Source organism: Globicephala melas, chromosome 20 (assembly GCF_963455315.2).
Source record: "Globicephala melas chromosome 20, mGloMel1.2, whole genome shotgun sequence".
Taxonomy (NCBI): Eukaryota; Metazoa; Chordata; class Mammalia; order Artiodactyla; family Delphinidae; genus Globicephala; species Globicephala melas.
In genome coordinates this window covers 33,839,720-33,856,626 of record NC_083333.1, presented here as the reverse complement: position 1 = coordinate 33,856,626, position 16,907 = coordinate 33,839,720, and the positions used below count along the sequence as shown (strand labels likewise).

At 45.2% G+C, this 16,907-nt stretch overlaps 1 protein-coding gene across 6 annotated transcripts in view; it reads left to right on the top strand.

Annotated features, from left to right (window-relative positions):
- Window positions 1–16,907, top strand: part of B3GNTL1 (UDP-GlcNAc:betaGal beta-1,3-N-acetylglucosaminyltransferase like 1) — a 121,355-nt gene that overhangs the window by 85,326 nt on the left and 19,122 nt on the right. For 5 of the 6 annotated variants that reach the window (XR_009560319.1, XM_060290405.1, XM_060290404.1 and 2 more), the window contains one exon: window positions 9,786–9,910. The exons of the other annotated variant lie outside the window; for it this stretch is intronic. Coding sequence is in view for 4 of the 5 variants with exons in the window: in XM_060290405.1 (XP_060146388.1) it covers window positions 9,786–9,910 (125 nt within the window). In the remaining variant the exon portion in view is untranslated. The remainder of the gene's footprint in view (window positions 1–9,785; window positions 9,911–16,907) is intronic. 6 annotated transcript variants of the gene reach the window in all.

The window sequence follows — 16,907 nt, the reverse complement described above, 5'->3', positions numbered from 1 at the left end:
CCACGGAAGTGTCTGTTTTCTGTTTCTTCTCACACGGGCTTTGTATAGCTGCAGTTCATGGGATTCCTACCTCAGGGTCCCCCCCTCTGCCACCCCAGGGAAGTGCAGCGGGTGTTGAGGGCAGGGAGGGGAGGAGGGTGTGTCTCTCCTTCTTTGTTTCCTTTTGTCCCACAGGGTCCTAATCCCCTTTCACCACATCTCTGAGGGCGCCTACCCATCCAACCGCGTTCTCACACCCCAGAGGCCCCAGGGCTCCGGCTGATCCCCCAGGTCTGCCCAGGCCCCCATCTCCACGGGGGACCGGGGCTCAGCACCCCATCTTCCTTGACGTCACCTCTGCATCCCATCGCGGCCTCTGTCGCTGTTTGCGATCGGTCAGCGGTGCCCAGGCTCTTGTGAATCGGGGGTGGGGAGTGCCCTTCAGCCACGTCCCAGGCACCTCCTCTGGCTAAATTCTCACTTGTCTCTTTGCCAGAAATAAGGGAACTCTGGGGTTGAGGTCTTCTTGGTCATGAGAAGAGAGGACATTTTCTCCTTCCTAAATCTATAAAGCGCAGTCACAATGTGCTCTTTTTTTCTTTTTTAACATCTTTATTGGGGTATAATTGCTTTACAATGGTGTGTTAGTTTCTGCTTTATAACAAAGTGAATCAGTTATACATATACATATGTTCCCATATGTCTTGCGTCTCCCTCCCTGCCACCCTCCCTATCCCACCCCTCCAGGCTGTCACAAAGCACCGAGCCGATATCCCTGTGCCATGCGGCTGCTTCCCACTAGCTATCTACCTTACTACGTTTGTTAGTGTGTATATGTCCATGACTCTCTCTCGCCCTGTCACAGCTCACCCTTCCCCCTCCTCATAACCTCAAGTCCATTCTCTAGTAGGTCTGTGTCTTTATTCCTGCCTTACCCCTAGGTTCTTCATGACATTTTTTTTTCTTAAATTCCATATATATGTGTTAGCATACGGTATTTGTCTTTTTCTTTCTGACTTACTTCACTCTGTATGACAGACTCTAGGTCTATCCACCTCATTACAAATAGCTCAATTTCGTTTCTTTTTATGGCTGAGTAATATTCCATTGTATATATGTGCCACATCTTCTTTATCCATTCATCCGATGATGGACACTTAGGTTGTTTCCATCTCCGGGCTATTGTAAATAGAGCTGCAATGAACATTTTGGTACATGACTCTTTTTGAATTTTGGTTTTCTCAGGGTATATGCCCAGTAGTGGGATTGCTGGGTCATATGGTAGTTCTATTTGTAGTTTTTTAAGGAACCTCCATACTGTTCTCCATAGTGGCTGAACCAATTCACATTCCCACCAGCAGTGCAACAGTGTTCCCTTTTCTCCACACCCTCTCCAGCATTATTGTTTCTAGATTTTTAGATGATGGCCATTCTGACTGGTGTGAGATGATATCTCATTGTAGTTTTGATTTGCATTTCTCTAATGATTAATGATGTTGAGCATTCTTTCATGTGTTTGTTGGCAGTCTGTATATCTTCTTTGGAGAAATGTCTATTTAGGTCTTCTGCCCATTTTTGGATTGGGTTGTTTGTTTTTTTGTTATTGAGCTGCATGAGCTGCTTGTAAATTTTGGAGATTAATCCTTTGTCGGTTGCTTCATTTGCAAATATTTTCTCCCATTCTGAGGGTTGTCTTTTGGTCTTGTTTATGGTTTCCTTTGCTGTGCAAAAGCTTTGAAGTTTCATTAGGTCCCATTTGTTTGTTTTTGTTTTTATTTCCATTACTCTAGGAGGTGGGTCAGAAAGGATCTTGCTGTGATTTATGTCATAGAGTGTTCTGCCTATGTTTTCCTCTAAGAGTTTGATAGTTTCTGGCCTTACATTTGGGTCTTTAATCCATTTTGAGCTTATTTTTGTGTATGGCGTTAGGGAGTGATCTAATCTCATACTTTTACATGTACCTGTCCAGTTTTCCCAGCACCACTTATTGAAGAGGCTGTCCTTTCTCCACTGTACATTCCTGCCACCTTTATCAAAGATAAGGTGTCCATATGTGCGTGGGTTTATCTCTGGGCTTTCTATCCTGTTCCATTGATCTATCTTTCTGTTTTTGTGCCAGTACCATACTGTCTTGATTACTGTAGCTTTGTAGTATAGTCTGAAGTCAGGGAGCCTGATTCCTCCAGTTCCTTTTTTCGTTCTCAAGATTGCTTTGGCTATTCGGGGTCTTTTGTGTTTCCATACAAATTGCGAAATTTTTTGTTCTAGTTCTGTGAAAAATGCCAGTGGTAGTTTGATAGGGATTGCATTGAATCTATAGATTGCTTTGGGTAGTAGAGTCATTTTCACAATGTTGATTCTTCCAATCCAAGAACATGGTATATCTCTCCATCTATTTGTGTCATCTTTAATTTCTTTCATCAGTGTCTTATAATTTTCTGCATACAGGTCTTTTGTCTCCTTAGGTAGGTTTATTCCTAGATATTTTATTCTTTTTGTTGCAGTGGTAAATGGGAGTGTTTTCTTGATTTCACTTTCAGATTTTTAATCATTAGTATGTAGGAATGCCAGAGATTTCTGTGCATTAATTTTGTATCCTGCCACTTTACCAAATTCATTGATTAGCTCTAGTAGTTTTCTGGTAGCATCTTTAGGATTCTCTATGTATAGGATCATGTCATCTGCAAACAGTGACAGCTTTACTTCTTCTTTTCCGATTTGGATTCCTTTTATTTCTTTTTCTTCTCTGATTGCTGTGGCTAAAACTTCCAAAACTATGTTGAATAAGAGTGGTGAGAGTGGGCAACCTTGTCTTGTTCCTGATCTTAGTGGAAATGCTTTCAGTTTTTCACCATTGAGGATGATGTTTGCTGTGGGCTTGTCATATATGGCCTTTATTATGTTGAGGAAAGTTCCCTCTATGCCTACTTTCTGCAGGGTTTTTATCATAAATGGGTGTTGAATTTTGTCAAAAGCTTTCTCTGCATCTATTGAGATGATCATATGGTTTTTCTCCTTCAGTTTGTTAATATGGTGTAGCACATTGATTGATTTGCGTATATTGAAGAATCCTTGCATCCCTGGAATAAACCCCACTTGATCATGGTGTATGATCCTTTTAATGTGCTGTTGGATTCTGTTTGCTAGTATTTTGTTGAGGATTTTTGCATCTATGTTCATCAGTGATATTGGCCTGTAGTTTTCTTTCTTTGTGACATCCTTGTCTGGTTTTGGTATCAAGGTGATGGTGGCCTCATAGAAGGAATTTGGGAGTGTTCCTCCCTCTGCTATTATTTTGGAAGAGTTTGAGAAGGATAGGTGTTAGCTCTTCTCTAAATGTTTGATAGAATTTGCCTGAGAAGCCGTCTGGTCCTGGGCTTTTGTTTGTTGGAAGATTTTTAATTACAGTTTCAATTTCAGTGCTTGTGATTGGTCTGTTCATATTTTCTATTTCTTCCTGATTCAGTCTTGGCAGGTTGTGCATTTCTAAGAATTTGTCCATTTCTTCCAGGTTGTCCATTTTATTGGCATAGAGTTGCTTGTAGTAATCTCTCATGATCTTTTTTATTTCTGCAGTGTCAGTTGTTACTTCTCCTTTTTCATTTCTAATTCTATTGATTGGAGTCTTCTCCCTTTTTTTCTTGATGAGTCTGGCTAGTGGTTTATCTATTTTGTTTATCTTCTCAAAGAACCAGCTTTTAGTTTCATTGATCTTTACTATTGTTTCCTTCATTTCTTTTTCATTTATTTCTGATCTGATTTTTATGATTTCTTTCCTTCTGCTAGCTTTGGGTTTTTTTTTGTTCTTCTTTCTCTAATTGCTTGAGGTGCAAGGTTAGGTTATTTATTCGAGATGTTTCCTGCTTCTTAAGGTGGCCTTGTATTGCTATAAACTTCCCCCTTAGAACTGCTTTTGCTGCATCCCATAGGTTTTGGGTCGTTGTGTCTTCATTGTCATTTGTTTCTAGGTATTTTTTTATTTCCTCTTTGATTTCTTCAGTGATCACTTCATTATTAAGTAGTGTATTGTTTAGCCTCCATGTGTTTGTATTTTTTACAGATCTTTTCCTGTAATTGATATCTAGTCTCATGGCGTTGTGGTCAGAAAAGATACTTGATACAATTTCAATTTTCTTAAATTTAGCAAGGCTTGATTTGTGACCCAAGATATGATCTATCCTGGAGAATGTTCCATGAGCACTTGAGAAAAATGTGTATTCTGTTGTTTTTAGATGGAGTGTCCTATAAATATCAATTAAGTCCATCTTGTTTAATGTATCATTTAAAGCTTGTGTTTCCTTATTTATTTTCATTTTGGATGATCTGTCCATGGGTGAAAGTGGGGTGTTTAAGTCCCCTACTATGAATGTGTTACTGTCGATTTCCCCTTTTATGGCTGTTAGTATTTGCCTTATGTATTGAGGTGCTCCTATGTTGGGTGCCTAAATATTTACAATTGTTATATCTTCTTCTTGGATCGATCCCTTGATCATTATATAGTGTCCTTCTTTGTCTCTTTAATAGTCCTTATTTTAAAGTCTATTTTGTCTGATATGAGAATTGCTACTCCAGCTTTCTTTTGGTTTCCATTTGCATGGAATATCTTTTTCTATCCCCTTACTTTCAGTCTGTATGTGTCTCTAGGTCTGAAGTGGGTCTCTTGTAGACAGCATATATAAGGGTCTTGTTTTTGTATCCATTCAGCTAATCTGTGTCTTTTGGTGGGAGCATTTAGTCCATTTACATTTAAGGTAATTATCGATATGTGTGTTCCTATTCCCATTTTCTAAATTGTTTTGGGTTCGTTATTGTAGGTCTTTTCCTTCTCTTGTGTTTCTTGCCTAGAGAAGATCCTTTAGCATTTGTTGTAGAGCTGGTTTGGTGGGGCTGAACTCTCTCAGCTTTTGCTTGTCTGTAAAGGTTTTAATTTCTCCATCAAATCTGAATGAGATCCTTGCTGGGTAGAGTAGTTTTGGCTGCAGGTTTTTCTCCTTCATCACTTTCAGTATGTCCTGCCACTCCCTTCTGGCTTGTAGGGTTTCTGCTGAGAGATCAGCTGTTAACCTTATGGGGATTCCCTTGTGTGTTATTTGTTGTTTTTCCCTTGCTGCTTTTAATATGTTTTCTTTGTATTTAATTTTTGACAGTTTGATTAATATGTGTCTTGGCGTATTTCTCCTTGTATTTATCCTGTATGGGACTCTCTGTGCTTCCTGGACTTGATTAACTATTTCCTTTCCCATATTAGGGAAGTTTTCAACTATAATCTCTTCAAATATTTTCTCAGTCCCTTTCTTTTTCTCTTCTTCTTCTGGAACCCCTATAATTCGAATGTTGGTGCGTTTAACATTGTCCCAGAGGTCTCTGAGACTGTCCTCAGTTCTTTTCATTCTTTTTTCTTTATTCTGCTCTGCAGTAGTTATTTCCACTATTTTATCTTCCAGGTCACTTATCCGTTCTTCTGCCTCAGTTATTCTGCTGTTGATCCCATCTAGAGTACTTTTCATTTCATTTATTGTGTTGTTCATCGTTGCTTGTTTCATCTTTATTTCTTCTAGGTCCTTGTTAACTGTTTCTTGCATTTTGTCCATTCTATTTCCAAGATTTCGGATCATCCTTACTATCATTATTCTGAATTCTTTTTCAGGTAGACTGCCTATTTCCTCTTCATTTGTTAGGTCTGGTGCATTTTTATCTTGCTCCTTTATCTGCTGTGTGTTTTTCTGTCTTCTCATTTTGCTTATCTTACTGTGTTTGGAGTCTCCTTTTTGCAGACTGCAGGTTCATAGTTCCCGCTGTTTTTGATGTCTGTCTCCAGTGGCTAAGGTTGGTTCAGTGGGTTGTGTAGGCTTCCTGGTGGAGGGGACTAGTGCCTGTGTTGTGGTGGATGAGGCTGGATCTTGTCTCTCTAGTGGGCAGGTTCACGTCTGGTGGTGTGTTTTGGGGTGTCTGTGGCCTTATTATGATTTTAGGCAGCCTCTCTGCTAATGGGTGGGGTTGTGTTCCTGTTTTGCTAGTTGTTTGGCATAGGTTGTCCAGCACTGTGGCTTGCTGGTCGTTGAGTGAAGCTGGGTGCTGGTGTTAAGATGGAGGTCTCTGGGAGATTTTCGCCGTTTGATATTATGTGGAGCTGGGAGGTCTCTTGTTGACCAGTGTCCTGAAGTTGGCTCTCCTACCTCAGAGACAGAGCCCTGACTCCTGGCTGGAGCACCAAGAGCCTTTCATCGACACGGCTCAGAATAAAAGGGAGAAAAAGTAGAGGGAATTAGTAGAAGTATGAGGAAAGAAAGAAGGAATGGAGGGAAGGAAGGAAGGAAGAAAGAAAGAAAGAAAGAAAGAAAGAAAGAAGCAAAGAAGGAAAGAAGGCAAGAAGGAAAGAAAGGAGGGAGGGAGGGAGGGAGGAAGGAAGGGAAAGAAGGAAAAAAGACAGAAAGAAAGAAGATACAGTAAAAATAAAATAAAGTATAATAAAGTTATTGAATTAAAAAATTCTTATTTAGAAAAAAAAAGGGACGGATAGAACCTTAGGACAAATGTTGGAAGCAAAGCTATACAGACAAAATCTTACACAGAAGCATACACATACACCCTCACTAAAAGAGGTAAAGGGGGAAAAATCATAAATCTTGCTGTCAGAGACCACCTCCTCAATTTGGGATGATTCGTTGTCTAAAGGAGGGAAGGAAGGAAGGAAAGAAAGAAAGAAAGAATGAAGGTAAAGTATAATAATGTTATTAAAATTAAAATTAATTATTAAGAAAAAATTTTTTTAAAAAACCATGGACGGATAGAACCCTAGGACAAATGGTTGAAGCAGACTATACAGACAAGATTTCACACAGAAGCATACACATTCACAAAAAGAGGAAAAGGGGAAAAAATCATAGATCTTGCTCCTAAAGTCCACTTCCTTAATTTGGGATGATTGGTTGTCTATTCAGGTATTCCACAGATGCAGGGTACATCAAGTTGATTGTGGAGCTTTAATCCGCTGCTCCTGAGGCTGCTGGGAGAGATTTCCCTTTCTCTTCTTTGTTCTCACAGCTCACAGGGGCTCAGCTTTGGATTTGGCCCTGCCTCTGCGTGTAGGTCGCTGGAGGGCGTCTGTTTTTTGCTCAGACAAGACGGGGTTAAAGGAGCCGCTGATTCGCGGGCTCTGGCGCACTCAGGCCGGCGGGGAGGGAGGGGCACGGAGTGCGGGGCGGGCCTGCGGCGGCAGAGGCCGGCGTGACTTTGCACCAGCCTGAGGCCCGCCGTGCGTTCTCCCGGGGAAGTTGTCCCTGGATCCCGGGAACCTGGCAGTGGCGGGCTGCACAGGCTCCGCGGAAGAGGGGTGTGGAGAGTGACCTGTGCTCGCACACAGGCTTCCTGGTGGCGGCAGCAGCGGCCTTAGCGTCTCCCGCCTGTCTCTGGGGTCCGCGCTTTTAGCCACGGCTCGCGCCCGTCTCTGGGGTCCGCGCTTTTAGCCGCGGCTCGCGCCTGTCTCTGGGGTCCGCGCTTTTAGCCGCGGCTCGCGCCCGTCTCTGGGGTTCGCGCTTTTAGCCGCGGCTCGCGCCCGTCTCTGGAGTTCCTTTAAGCAGCGTTCTTAAACCCCTCTCCTCACGCACCAGGAAACAAAGAGGGAAGAAAAAGTCTCTTGCCTCTTCGGCAGGTGCAGACTTTTCCCCGGACTCCCTCCCGGCTAGCTGTGGCGCACTAACCCCTTCAGGCTATGTTCAAGCCGCCAACCCCAGTCCTCTCCCTGCGCTCCGTCTGCCAACCCCAGTCCTCTCCCTGCGCTCCGTCCGAAACCGAAACCCGAGCCTCAGAGCCTCAGCTCGCAGCCCCGCCCGCCCCGGTGGGTGAGCAGACAAGCCTCTCGGGCTGGTGAGTGCCGGTAGGCACCGATCCTCTGTGCGGGAATCTCCCCGCTTTGCCCTCCGCACCCGTTGCTGTGCTCTCCTCCGCGGCTTCGAAGCTCCCCCCTCCGCCTCCCGCAGTCTCCGCCCGCGAAGGGGCTTCCTAGTGTGTGGAAACTTTCCCTCCTTCACAGCTCCCTCCCACTGGTGCAGGTGCCGTCCCTATTCTTTTGTCTCTGTTTTTTCTTTTTTTTTCTTTTGCCCTACCCAGGTACTTGGGGAGTTTCTTGCCTTTTGGGAGGTCTGAGGTCTTCTGCCAGCCTTCAGTAGGTGTTCTGTAGGAGTTGTTCCACGTGTAGATGTATTTCTGGTGTATCTGTGGGGAGGAAGGTGATCTCCGCGTCTTACTCTTCCGCCATCTTCCTGATATGAGTTCACAATGTGCTCTTGAAAGATGACTCTGAAAATGCAGAAAATTAGAAAAAGGAAAAACTATGCAAATGACCCGTGAACCCATCACCACACATCTGCTGTGAACTTTTGTGTGGGGTCCTTCTGTCTTCTTTTTACTGTGGACCACTTTTAGCCAAGCTGCAAACACAATTTTGAAACTTGGTTTTTAACTTAACATTTTGTTATAAATCTTTTCATGTCGTTGTGGTCTTTGCGAAAACACTTCAGTCACCACACAGTAGTCCATCGAGTCACTGATTGATTGAACCGCCCGACGCTGCAAGTGAAGTGGTTCGCGTGTTTCTGCGTCGCTAACGAGACTGCGCCGATTTCCTACTCGGCTGGCTTCCATCGCGTTGCCCTGACGGCCTTGCGGTGTGTCAGGGACCCCGGGCGGCGATTCCCTGGGCAGCGGTGGCTTTGTTCAGGGACGGAGGCGGGCAGGCTGGTGCCCAGTGTGGCAGCTCAGGAGTGAGAGCTGAGTGGGCTGCTTCCAGGGATGGCGCTCAGGCCCGAGCCAGGAGGCAGCGGACCTCGCGCCTGGGCGGCCACAGACAAAGAGCATCAGTTCATCACAGACCCCAGAGGCCAGGTGCACAGGGCCCAGTCAGGGGATACGCTCGGGCCAAGAAGCTGGCCAAGAGGGGCCAGGGGTCCCATCTCCCCCCGAGGATGATGGCCACCAGGCTCCATCAGGACATCGAGACCTCAGAGGCCAGCTGTGCCGCCTTCCTCTCGGGGTGGACGAGCTGGGGGGCAGCCGTGGCTTTACTGGAAGCAGTGGGCCCGGCTGTGGTGCTGGCATTGGCTCAGTGAAACCGAGCTCGGGCTGGGGAACCGGCAGAGGAGGACAGGCTGGGGCCGGAGAGCAGCAGCCTCTGGGCTGTCAGGAAACCAGCCTCTGCCCGGAGCAGGGGTCCTGGCAGTGTCCCCAGCCATTGCTGGGCTCTGCTCACCAGACACACCCTGGGTGACCTCCTGTCCAGAACCCCTGCTCACTTGGTTTTCACCTTGAATTTAAAAAAGTGAGGGGAGCCAACTTGGTGTCCCCACCAGGACTGAGATCCCCCAGACTGACCAGCAGGGTGGCTGTGACCCCAACGGCCAGCCCTGGTCTGCGCTTCTCCAGGAGGGTCAGGAGGCCTGCGTTCTCACAGGACGGGAACACCCAGCGGGACGCTGCAGACCCTCGGAGCAGCAAGCCCGTCAACAGGGAGGGGGCAGGTCAGCAGGCCAGCAGCGCGGGCCAGGGGTCAAGTTTGAGGCTGTGAGTGAGGGTGACACTGGGGCTTGGGTCCACCCCTCGGGCACCTTCTTGTCCTGAAGACGCCTCTTGTGGTCACGCTTGCCCAGTGCCGGCCACAATGTGGGGGAGCTGGACGTGTTGTTTTCCTGCTGAGGCCTCACGGGTCATGCCAGGCTCAAGCATGGCATGGAGTGCCGGACGGATCCGCGTCTCCCGTCGCCAGAATGAGGCTCTGTCGTGAGTGGAGACACGTTTCTTTCATCCCGCAGGGTGTCCCCGAGGACTTGCTGTTCTTCCACGAACACCTGAGGAAGGGCGGCGGGCTCGTCCGCGTGGACCAGAGCCTGCTTCTCTACCGCTACCACCCCGGCGCGGCCACACACTCCATCCTCGAGTACGCAAGTCCGGGGGGCCAGACCGGGCGGGGTCAGTGGGGCAGACACAGGTGACCCAGTCAGGTCGCAAGGCAGGAAACCTGGGAGCGTGGCCGGCGCGGGGCCTGCGGCCTCCCGGGAGGGACGTTGTCCTAGGTCCACGGACCAGCATTTCCCCAGGATCAAGGCCAAATGTCTGTTCTCACTTTTTTGAAGTGAGGTAGGATTCACGTGTAGTTGTTCTCTTGGGGTTTTGTTCTCACTTGCTTTGAGTTGACGGGATTCTCAGCGTGAGCCCAGCCCCCCGCTAACGTGATTACAGGCGGGCTGGGGGCACCCTCTTCCTTCTCCGCCCACCAAGGGGAGGGCTACTGGGACCGAGGTTGGGCCGCTTCCTCTGTGGGGCATCACAAGGACACTAGCCCCCTCCCTCTCATGGCCCCCACGTCCCCCAGGCCCCAAGGCTAGAGGCCGACTACCAGGGACAGGGCAGGGATGGTGCCGAAAGTACAGGCAGGGTGAAGGCAAGGGAGGGGTGTGCTTTTCTTTCTTTAGTTTGAACTGTGTGTGTGTGCGCGCATGTGTGTCTGTGTGTGCACGTTTGTGCATGTGTGTGGGTGTTGCATTTCAAACAACTACCAGTATGTATCCCCCTTGGTGCTACCGTAATGCTGCTCTCTTGGGGACAGGGAGGAATGGGGCCCTGAAACAGGTCTGCGATCAGGGGATCTTTTGATTGTAAAGAGCATGATGCAGGGACATGCATGTGTGTTTCTGGAAGTAGAAGAGACTCTGTTCTTCCCCTGGAGGGTGTGAGACTCGTTGGAAGGCGTGGCTTCTCAGTTTCTGTCCTGGGAGGTCTCCTGTCCACTGTCACAGTGGGTGTGATGCTGATTTGGGCATGTGTCGTCGGGGGGGGGGGTGTCCCAGATTGCAGCATCCATATAATTTATTTATTTATTTATTTATTTTTGGCTGCTTTGCGTCTTCGTTGCTGGGCGCGGGCTTTCTCTAGTTGCGGTGAGCAGGGGCTACTCTTCGTTGCGGTGTGCGGGCTTCTCATTGCGGTGGCTTCTCTTGTTGCAGAGCAGGGGCTCTAGGCGTGCGGGCTTCAGTAGTTGTGGCACACGGGCTCAGTAGTTGTGGCTCGCAGGCTGTACAGCGCAGGCTCAGCAGTTGTGGCACACGGACTTAGTTGCTCCGTAGCATGTGGGATCTTCCCGGACCAGGACTCGAACCCATGTTCCCTGCATTGGCAGGCGGATTCCTCACCACTGCACCACCAGGGAAGCCCCCAGCATCCATATTGACTTGGGATATCCTTGAACTTTTGCACATGTGCTGTTCAACACTAAAACTTAGCTTCTTTGTTTTCCAGCTTTAAGCAAAAGAGCTTGATTTCTCTTCTGTTAAGTCTGAATTTTCATACAGTAGATTTAGTGGAGCATCATTGGGAGTTTGTTGTCATGAACTTGACTCAATGCAAGTGTGATTCGCACACATGGGGTAAAGGTCATTTTCTAGGGGGACATAACAATCCTAAATGTGTATATCCCTAATCCCCGAGTTTCAAAATACATGAGGCAAAAACTGAGATTGGAGTTGCAGATTTTAATACTCCTATCTCAGTAATTGATAGAAGTTGGGGGGTGGGGAAGTCTGTGAGGATCAGAAGGTTTGAACAACACTATTAACCGACATGACAGTAGACAGTGAAGGAACACTATAGTCAACTGCAGAATACGCATTCTTTTAAAGTACAAGATAGACGTTACTTTGGACCAAGAAACAAATCTGAATAAATTTCAAATGATTGAAAGCATACGGGTTATGTTTTATAAATTAGAAATCATTAAGACATCTTTTTTTCTTTTTTTTGGTTGCGTTAGGTCTGTGGCTGTGTGCGGGCTTTCCCTAGTTTTGCGGCAAGCGGGAGCTACTCTTCGTTGCGGTGCACAGGCTTCTCGTTGCAGTGGCTTCTCTTGTTGTGGAGCACGGGCTCTAGGTGCATGGGCTTTGGTAGTTGTGGCTCGCAGGCTCTAGAGTGCAGGCTTAGTAGTTGTGGCACATGGGCTTAGTTGCTTCATGGCATGGGGGATCTTCCCGGACCAGGGCTTAAACCTGTGTCCCCAGCCTTGGCAGGCAGATTCTTAATCACTGCACCACCAGGGAAGCCCTAAGACATCTTGAATATACAAAATATTTGGAAATTAAGCAACCAAGGGAAAAAATCACAAAGGATATTAGGGAAAAAATTTAACTTGATGACAAAACAGTATGTCAAAATTTGTGGAATTTAGCTAAAGCAGAGTTTGTAATAAGTTTTTATAGCTTTAAAAGTTTATATTATAAAAGAAGAAACTAAGCAATTATCTAAGTCTCCACCTTTAAAGGTTTCAAAAGTAATAGCAAAGTAAACTCAAAGTAAATAGAAGGAAAGGAATGAAGAAGGTAAAATTGAAAATGAACAGTCAGTAGAAAAAACATCAACAAAACCAAGAATTGGCTTGAAATAAAATCAGTACAATTGACAAGCCTCTATCAAGATTGATTTTTTAAAAAAAACACAGGTTACCAATATACTGGGAATTAAAGAGGGGACATCATTACAGATCCAGTAGGTATTTAAAGTATAAATAATAGAGAATTCCTTTGCGATATAGTGGTTGGGACTCCGTGCTTCCACTGCAGGGGGTTTAGGTTCAATCCCTGGCTGGGGAACTAATATATCTTGCATGCCCTGCGCATGGCCAAAAAAAAAAAAAAAAAAAGGTATAAATAATAATTAAAAATTAATTAGTAATTTAAAAGCTTTTCATAAAGAAAAGCCAAGCCAGATGGCTTTACTGATATATTCTATCAAAAATGTAAGGAAGAAATAATACGAATCTAACATAAATTCTTTCAGGAAGTAGAAGAGGAGAAAGGTCTGTTGGGTGTTGGGAGGGAGGAGCTTCACACTCCGTGAGACTAGCATGACTCTGAAGTAAAAAATGCTACAAGAATATTACAAGAAAATAAAATTACAGACAAATATCCCTTATGAAAATAGTTGCAAAAATCATTCACAAAATATTACCAAGTCAAATTCAGAAATATATATGAAAGGATAATACATCATGAATATAAGTCTGGTTTAACATTCAGAAATCAATTAGTATGATTTAATACAGTAACAGAATAAAAGATAAAAATCACACAATCAACGCAATAGATGCAGAAAAAAGCATTGGGCAAAATTCAATACCCATTCATGATTTTTTAAAAAACTCAGCAAACTAGAAATAGAGGGAAGCTTTCTCAGTCTGATAGCATCTACTCAAACCTATAACTAACCTCATACTTAATCATTAAAGACTGAAAGCTTTCCCTTCTAAGATCAGGAGGAAGCGATCTGATCACTCCCTTCACTACTTCTATTCCACATTGTAATGGAGGTCAGTGCAATGAGACAGGAAAAAAAAAATATATAAGTATTAGGAAGTGGAAGTGGGCTTCCCTGGTGGCGCAGTGGTTGAGAATCTGCCTGCTAATGCAGGGGACACGGGTTCGAGCCCTGGTCTGGGAAGATCCCACATGCTGCGGAGCAACTGGGCCCGTGAGCCACAACTACTGAGCCTGCGCGTCTGGAGCCTGTGCTACGCAACAAGAGAGGCCGCGACAGTGAGAGGCCCGCGCACCGTGATGAAGAGTGGCCCCCGCTTGCCACAACTAGAGAAAGCCCTCGCACAGAAACAAAGAGCCAACACAGCCAAAAATAAATAAAACAAATTAAAAGAAGGCTCAACATTAAAATAAAAAAAAAAGTGGAAGTAAAACTAGCATCATTTGTAGGTGGCATGATTGTGTTTCATAGGAAATCAAAACCAGTAACTTAGCAAATTTTCCAGAATACAAGTTTATAGAATTGCAATGAACAACTGAAAAAATGCAGTTTAAAAAATGTACAATGGCGTCAATAATAAAATACTTTTGAGTAAGTTTAGTAAGGTATGTCTATATCCGCTAAAACCTACTCCAAAAAAGGCTGAGGGAAACTAAAGAAAACCTATAAGATCGATGGAGAGATACACCACATTCCTGGATTGGAAGACTCCGTATCGTTAACATCAGTTCTCTCCAGATTGATCTGTAAATTCAAAGCAATCCCAGTAAAAGCCCCAGGTGGCTTCTTTGTAGAAATTGATAATCTGATCTTAAAATTCGCATGAAAATCAAAGGGCCCAGAGTGTCCTAAACAATCTTGAAAAGAACAAAATTTGAGGACTTATTGTGCCTGATTTTAAGACTCACTCTGAAGCTATAGCAATCAAGAAAATGTATTAATAGAATAAAGATAGACATATACATCAATGAAACAGAGCAGAGAGTCCAGAAATAGACTCACAATTGATTTTTAACAGTCTCCAAAGGCATTCAATGGAAAAAAGAAAATTATTTTTAACAAATGGAGCAAATGGATATCCATATGGAAAAAAAAAAATCTCACGCCCTATAGAAAAATTAATTCTAGATGGCTTAGATATAAATATAGAAGCAGGTAAAATATAAATCTTCTAGAAAAAAACATCAGGGAATATCTTCACAACTTGCGGATAGGAAAAAATTTATTAGAGAGGACACCAGAATCTTTAACCCTTTTTTTTTTTTTGGCTGTATAGGGTCTTAGTTGCAGCACATAGGCTCTTCGTTGCGGCATGCGGGCTTCTCTCTAGTTGAGGTGCACAAACTCAGTAGTTGAGGCCCGGGGGCTTAGTTGCCCCGGCATGTGGAATCTTAGTTCCCCGACCAGGGATTGAACCCGCGTCCCCTGCATTGGAAGGCAGATTCTTAACCACTGGACCACCAGGGAAGTCTCTCTTTAGTGCTATAAAATTGATAAATTGGACTTCATCAAAATTAAAAACTTTTGCTCATAAAAAGACACCATTAGGGGCTTCCCTGGTGGCGCAGTGGTTGAGAGTCTGCCTGCCAATGCAGGGGACACGGGTTTGAGCCCTGGTCTGGGAAGATCCCACATGCCACGGAGCAACTAGGCCTGTGAGCCACAACTACTGAGCCTGCGCGTCTGGAGCTTGTGCTCCGCAACAAGAGAGGCCGCGACAGTGAGAGGCCCGTGCACTGCGATGAAGAGTGGCCCCCACTTGCCGCAACTAGAGAAAGCCCTTGCACAGAAACGAAGACCCAACACAGCCAATAATTAATTAATTAATTAATTAATTTTTAAAAAAGACACCATTAGGAAAATGAATAGACAAACCACAGACTGGGAGAAAATATTCATAATCTATATATCTCACAGAGGGTTAGTATGGGGGAGATATTAAGAACCCCTATCACCCAAAAATAAAATCTAATAAAAGTAGGGAAAATAGTTGAACGGACATGACACTTCACAAAGAAGTAATATATAAGGTCAATTAAAAAGGTTTCATCATTATCAGAGAATGCAAATTAAACTCTGCACACCCACGAGAAGGGTTAAAATTAACGTCTGCAATTCCAAATCATGCTGAGGACACGTATACATTGTTCTCAGGAGTGTAAGCACAGTACATCCTCTTTGGAAAACTGTTGGGCCTTATTTTATTAATTTAATTGATACCTGCCCTATGCCCCAGCAATTCCATGTCTAGGTGTTTCTCCAAGAGAAATTAATAGATTGCTCAACATTTCTCTATTAGTAGCCAAGAATGGGAACAACCCAGATGCCCATCAGCAGGTGGTGGATAAACACTGCTGTAACGGAACACTCCTCAGCACTAGAAGAAAACAAACGACTGATACCTGCAAGAACGGGGATTAATGTCAAAAAATATATGGTTAGTAAAAGAAATCAGATACAAAAGCATGCATACTGCGGCTTCCACTTGTACAGAGTTCTCCAACAGGCAGAACTAGTCCACAGTGATAGAAACGAGACTGTGGTATTCTCAGGGGAAAGGAGATACAAGAGAGCTTTCTGGGGTGGTAGAAGTGTCCCACCTCTTGACAGGTGTGTTGGTTACACGGACATGCATGTTTGTCATAACCGTCTGACTTGTATGCACACTTAAGATCCTTGCTCTTACTCTATGTGAATTTCATTAAAATTTTTAAAATTTCTGGCAAGTGTTTCTTCAAGGAAGTAACCACTTTCCCACAATCCATAAACGGAGTTGGAAACTGGGTGAATAAAGTACAAAGATGGTTTTCTGGGCACGAATCTTCTGTAGAGCTCAGAAATGCCGGGACACCTGGGATCCTCTGCAGAGCTCAGAAATGTCGGGACACCTGGGATCCTCTGCAGAGCTGAGAAGCGCCCGGACACCTGGGATCCTGTGCAGAGCTGAGAAGCGCCGGGACACCTGGGATCCTCTGCAGAGCTGAGAAGCGCCGGGACACCTGGGATCCTGTGCAGGGCTGAGAAATGCCCGGACACCTGGGATCCTCTGCAGAGCTGAGAAGTGCCCGGACACCTGGGATCCTGTGCAGAGCTGAGAAGCGCCGGGACACCTGGGATCCTCTGCAGAGCTGAGAAGTGCCCGGACACCTGGGATCCTCTGCAGAGCTGAGAAGAGCCTGGACAACTAGGATCTCTTCCATTGTTCCTGAAGGTTCACGTACATGTGTCCTCACCTTGAGCTCCTGTGAAGCAAGGCAACGTGAAGGCATGTCTGTGATGACCCTGGTGGTGCCCTGCTCCCCACCCATGGTGTGGCGGGTGCTCATGTATCTGGGGGGCCAGGCAGCCAGCCAGACGGCTTGTGCTACACACACCCTCATTCTGTTTTCATGCGATAATTCTTTTATGTTGAGACTTTTTTTTCCCTCTTTTTGCAGCGTGAGGCTTTGCCACCCACAACGTAAAAGAGGTGATCTCATGTTAGTTTCTGTGTTGGATTAAAGTCTTTGAGCAGCAAAACCTCACAGAGCAAGGAGCGCTAATTACACCCTCAGGCTTGTCAATAATTGAATTCCTTCGAACTCTCTCTTAAAGAGCCCTCTGTTTGAGAGGCTCCCCTGAATCGTGGCCTT